General features: G+C 40.8%; 1 protein-coding gene across 1 annotated transcript in view; it reads right to left on the bottom strand.

Annotated features, from left to right (window-relative positions):
- The window catches only part of SMS (spermine synthase), a 42,010-nt gene that overhangs the window by 15,594 nt on the left and 20,416 nt on the right, over positions 1-6,000 (bottom strand). Inside the window, exons 3-6 of the mRNA XM_011378446.2 lie at positions 5,474-5,564; positions 4,871-4,935; positions 992-1,167; positions 99-253 (exon numbers count right to left, since the gene is read on the bottom strand). Of these exons, the coding sequence (XP_011376748.1) occupies positions 99-253; positions 992-1,167; positions 4,871-4,935; positions 5,474-5,564 (487 nt within the window). The remainder of the gene's footprint in view (positions 1-98; positions 254-991; positions 1,168-4,870; positions 4,936-5,473; positions 5,565-6,000) is intronic.

The raw sequence follows: 6,000 nt of genomic DNA, 5'->3' as shown, positions 1-6,000 counted from the left end.
CACATTTGTCTCATAACATTAACTGGAGTCTTAAGAGAAAAAAGGGCAAAGAAAACAAAAGTAGCCTATTGAACTTGACGTCGATCAACAAAGGATATCTCTACCATAGTGACCATCTTTGGTTTCAGTTTGACTATTTCACATAATATGCCGCCATCTCCGCCTCCCAGAATCAGCACATCTTTGCCAGTGTAATCTTCTTTGCCGCTGCCCATGATGGCTCGGGTATATGCCAGATCACTCTCCGCCAGGTCTAGGGAAGAGAAACAGATCCAAAATGGTGACTTGACCCAAACCCACATATGACTTGACTCATCATACTACAAAGTGCTGGAATCTAGCCTAAAACGTTTCACTTTAAATCTTTAAAAACTGTTAACAATGTACGAAGGTTTTTTTACCTTTGGATTGTGGAATTTTCATCAACCCTGCCCATCTGACAGCTAATAAGTTACATACAGGTATGCATTAGTCATTAGGAAGAATACACTCTTAATAATGTACTGATGTGTATCATTAAAAGCAATTGCCTGTCCAGACGAAATGATATCACGTGTAAGAGATGTTTCAAAATATGAAGGAGAAAGTGGACCAGCGTTTAGAGGAAACGAGACTGGTCAGGAGTTGATAACTGTTGACACTCACTGGAGAGTATATGCTAGTTCATCATACTATTTTGTCTACTAAAGTTTGCAGTTTTCCATTACAAAAAAGGTTTTTTTAAATAAGCAATCACATGATTTTTGAAATACAATCCAAATATTTATCACTAAGAAATTAAGGGAACATCAAGACGAAGTTTTCATGGCTCTGCTTATATAAAACACAAAAACCCAGACAATCCACAGGTTAGTATGTAAATGTTCATTTCAAAAAACAGTGCCAAGGACAAACCTGGGCAAATCCACAACAGTGTGGTATTCATCAGGAAAACACCACAGTCCAACATCGTCACTTTGTTGTACCATTGGCGTAGGGATGGAATACTTACTGACATCCCCATTAAGGATGAGAATATTTCCAAATTGCTTTGAGTGTAGAATTTTAATGTTCTGATAAGGTGAATCTTCATCATACACCACTTCATCTATGTCGTACTCAACCAGGCGGCCATCAGCAGTGGGCCAGTATCTGTCAATAGCTCCTCCTCGAACTAGGGGTGGTAATCTAGGAAAAAAGGAAAACAGGAATGCTCCTTAAGAGAAGACTCCTTAAGGTGAGGCTGCCTTAAAAGTGGACCTGAGAGCAAGAGTGTGCAGAAGAAATAAGCCGCATGGACCCGAGGCCAACTCCTGAATAGTATCCAACGAATCTAAAGCTTGGCCTTTTAGGTTTAGCAAACATGGCCACCACCACGTCAACAACTGCTATTTATAGGACTTTTTAAAAAACTTCCTGGCACGATTGAAATTTTTTAAATAAAAAGCTGAAGGAGAAAATGGCCACTGCGGACATTGCCTTCATGCATAAATACTTCAGCAGGGATTTCTTAAGACTGCCCACATGACCACATTGTCATTATCACATTCATGTAAGTGCACATGTATTATACAGGTATTGTATCAGGGGCAAAGATGTGTGCTCGTCCTATTACTGGTGATGCGAAAGTGTGACCACTTGGTTAAAGTAGATGCCACTGGATCTGTCTATTGGGAAACGTACCTTTTTGGTTTCCCTTGGAATTACTAAACTAGCTGTTAAGTGGAGTCCTCTCAAAGTGGGTGAAGGTCCTGATCGCCCAACAAACCTTCGCCAGGGGATTTGACATCTAGAAGATTCTTGCCTGAACCAATTATTTACTACAGCGGCTATAAACTGATGCTTTTCTGATTCCATTCTTCTGTTAAGTACTCAGTATTTTAGATAAAGTGAGTGTACTAGAAGCTACCAGCAGAGGACACTAAATGACAGGGAAAAACAGACCTGGAAAAGGGGCTTGGCAAAAATCTAACCTGAACATAAACAAAGTGAGAACTCGTTGCACACATAACACAACGGCCTGCAAAAAAATTATCTGTTCTTGGACACAGTGGTGTTTGATAGCAAACAGCCACAGACACCTGAAATGCTGGGTGGGAGACTCTACTTCTGACTTGCTCTGATGAGTTCATTTCCCCTCCCCGCTCATCTGCTTCCCAGAGCACAGTCTAGACCTGTTTAAGTTAATGAGGTTTCCTATAAGGAAATAGTACTAACATATATGTAGAGCACTGAGGTTTACAAAGCAAGTTTCCATAAATCTCATCTCATTTAATCCTAACAACTCCCAGTTTAACCTCTTCTTTATCCTCCAGGTTAACAAATTCACATGTTGAAATGTTAGGCAGACCACAGGTTTTTCTTGTAAAATGTGGAGTCCCAAAAAGGAAATTCCCCACCCCCAGGCAGGCAAAAAGGACTCGCGGGAAGCCTCTCCCATTCCTGGCTGATGAGTGGGGGGAGTGGAGTGAGGTGGGAGAGTGAGCCACCTGTGGCACTAGATGAGGGTGAAAAATATCAAGTTACAGCTTTCAAGGGCAGAAACCTACTTCCTAGTTGACAGCCAGCTGTTATAGGCTATTAATGAACTATGCACAAACCCACTGAAAATAAACAATGCCTATTCTCAGTTGTGTCCAGAGTGCCTTGGCTAAGGTTAAGAGCTCTTTCCTCGATTGCAACACAATGGTTTGTAAAGACTGGCAAAGAAACAACAAGGATCTACAACAGGATGGGGAAGCCATTACCTTGAGGAAGTATTCATGCTAACATGACGTGCATCTCCCTGTAGTGGGCTAGAGGAGACATTCTGGAACCCTAAACCAACTCATTTCGATCTTTCACTGCTGAAAATCAAAACTGGATTGTAGAGAGAAAGTCAGACAGAATATGTCCTGGGCCTTGGGTACAGTGAAAGTTGCAAGAACTTTTTTCAACAGACCTAAGTGATGTGAGCTTGTTTTCCTAACTCTTTTCTTTTGAAAAGTAGAATACAAAAAAAAATTTTCTAATAAATCCCACAGCTTCTTAGATAAAATTTCACATTTAATTCATCAGCCACAGGAGAGTAATAATTTCAGATATTACTGAGTTATTCATTGATGACTGAATCTCTAATATAATGTCATTCTCCAGACAGGAAAGTGGCACCATCCTTGTCTTTTTGACACCGATAACAAAGGGCCTACAACAAAGTATTTCCAACCACCTTTTCTATATATATTTTATGAAAATATATATAAAAAAGCGATAAGCCAAAACTAAGGTATTTTAAATTAAAAATTTAAAGCTTAACTCCTACTCTCACTTAGAAATCTATACCAAAAAACAAAACAAAACAAAAAAAAACAAAAAAACAAATAACACAAACCAGACTTCTTGTAAAATCTGAAGCCCACAAATGCATTCCATCTGTTTCCTCAGTCCCAGAAGCAACTCCAGTAAAAATTAAACCAATAAAACTCAGGAATATCGATGTTGGCCAATTCATTATCACTGAGTTTAGACATTTTACAACACAGTGGGAACCTGTTAAATTCACATGGGTGCAGATAAAGACAACTCTTGCAAGCAGGAAAACATAAAAAATCCAGAAAAGGACGTGGGTGTAGATGTGCTTTTAAAGGATGGGGAAGGGACTGAGAACATGTCTAAACTGAACTTGCGCAGGGTAAATGAATCTGGGTGCCCTGACAGAAATCAACTTTTTTTTTTTCACTTGCAGTTTTCTGCTCTCTGCCCCACCAGAGGTTAAACAACTTTCTAGTTATGTTACATCACCCTGGAACTTTCCTATGGACTGACTGAATTTAGCACGCTGAGCCATTAAGTATTCAAACATCCTAGCTCTTGCCAACAAGGATTCCCTCTTCTGGAAATGGCCATGAACTGGAGAAATCTATATTCTGGGCCCTTCCATCTGTGATGGTGTGACCTTGGTAAAGACCCCCCGGTTTCTCTGCATCTACGTGTTTGCCTGTATGGCCAAGGGACGAGGCTACTATTTTGGGTGGGCCGATAAGGAGCCACCCAAGCAGGGCAATAACAAACTGCTGAGAATTACTTGCTGTGAATCCATGATTAATTCTCATTCTTAATTCCCAGGACCTGCCAGACTCTACCCCTTCTCAACAAATGTCAAAACTGTTACTTCTATTGAAGCTTTTTTTATGTCTGACACCACTGGTAAATACCTCTGTGCTGTCCACTAGAACTTTCTGTGGCAACAGAAACGTTCTATATCTGTGCTGTCCAATATGGCAGTCGCGAGCCATTAGCTACTAACATGAGGCTAGTGAGACTGAGGAACTGAACAGTTTACTTTTATTAACTTAATTTTCAATAGCCACATGTAGGATGGTGGCTACAGTTCTGAACAGGGAAAACTTAACTGTCTTCTTTGCTATTTGACGAGAACCTATCTGTGACTGCTCAAGGCGTGTAGCCTCTTGATTCTCAGTACCTTGCAGTCTTCTTCCTTGAAGGCTTCGAGGCAAATTTTCTGTCACCCCATCCTTTCATAAATCTTTTAACTGTTAATTCCACACTGGGGCCCAGAAGTCTGAGCAGAGAAGAGACAGGTGACCTTTGACTGAGGTGGCAACACACCTTGCTCTCTGCTTTACAGAGTTCCAGTTCCACAGACTCACTCTACATCTCCTGTTTCATTTTATCCAAGATTTCTCTCCCTTTCTCTCTGTACGTATGTGTTTTCATACATTTTATCTCCTGTCAGTGTGAGGTGCCCACTAGCTCAGTCTAACTGTTGCCAGAAATAGAAACAGACTGATTTTTTCCACATCTTAAGCAGACACTACTCAGGGACACCACCACCATTCTGATTATCTTATCAATTACCCAAATATAAAAAGACATTCAGGAGTGGACTTACCGCTTTACCCGTCCAGTACTGTCCTGACTCAGTTCTTTCATTCTTTCTTCTACTTTGTTCAAAAGCTGTAATGAACAGAAACGAAATCAAAGGGCTTATAGAATAGGCTGAGTGGACCAGCTAAATTACAGAACAGGAGGTTGAGGCCATGTTGACAGAACTGTACAATACTAGAAGATACCCGAATACACCTGTCCTCCCCCATCCCTACGGGCGGCCTCCAGGGCTGGCTCAGTTCCACATCCCCATGCCAACTAGCCCTCATGGTGCTGACCTAACGTCAGTCTCAGTACCAACAAATTAATGGGCACGGGGAAGGTTCAAGGATAATGAGGATATAACATCCTGGTTAAACATTTACATTCTATTCTCTCCAGTGGAAAGTAAAATCAGTACTCGAGCAGTCAAGGGAGAAATGACAGCCGAGTTCTTAAAAACAACTGATGAACAACTATTTTTCTTCTAAAATCACTTATCTGGAAGAAATTCTAGAGGGAACTGAGAAGTCAGCAATTTAAGTGAAAAAAAAAAACTGTAACACTATTAAACTCAGCAGATTTTGTGATCCTCAAATACTGGAGTAAATAAAAGTGAAAAACCGACACTGTCAACTTCTTTGCCTTCTGTATCACCGTCGTAACTCTGAAGGTCCAATAACACCAATCCATGAGGGTAAATTCTCAAATTGACAAAGCTACAAAGGAAAGCACAATTTTAACGTTAGCGACTGTATCAGGGCACTCAAGAGAAAAAAAGACGCCAACCATGTCAACAGGAAAGACCACTGTTCTTTTCCCCAAAAAATTACCTAGTTAGTCCTGCTGCTTTCTTATTAGAGCCTCATCTTGGAAACAGGGAAGTCCCCAATCATTCAGGGAAGATTTAGAGAGTCATCAAATGCTAAGGTTTTCAAAACAGGTTCTTGGGCCCAAAAAGTCATATTCAGTAGCAAATTCCAAGAATCTTGATTTTTAAGAAAGCTGCCCAACAGGTGATTCACCCAGTAGAAGGGACGGCGGGGAAGAGCCAACTGTTCTCCCAATGAACCTTCAGAGCTCAAAACAGAGCCGGGTTTTTCTGACTGTGGGCAGGTGGTGGTTAAATTCATTGAATTCGGGTCAGCAAACTCC

The sequence above is a fragment of the Pteropus vampyrus genome, unplaced genomic scaffold, assembly GCF_000151845.1.
Source record: "Pteropus vampyrus isolate Shadow unplaced genomic scaffold, Pvam_2.0 Scaffold339, whole genome shotgun sequence".
Taxonomy (NCBI): domain Eukaryota; kingdom Metazoa; phylum Chordata; class Mammalia; order Chiroptera; family Pteropodidae; genus Pteropus; species Pteropus vampyrus.
Note: the sequence above shows the minus strand (reverse complement) of the source record. Positions and strands in the feature narration are given on the sequence as shown.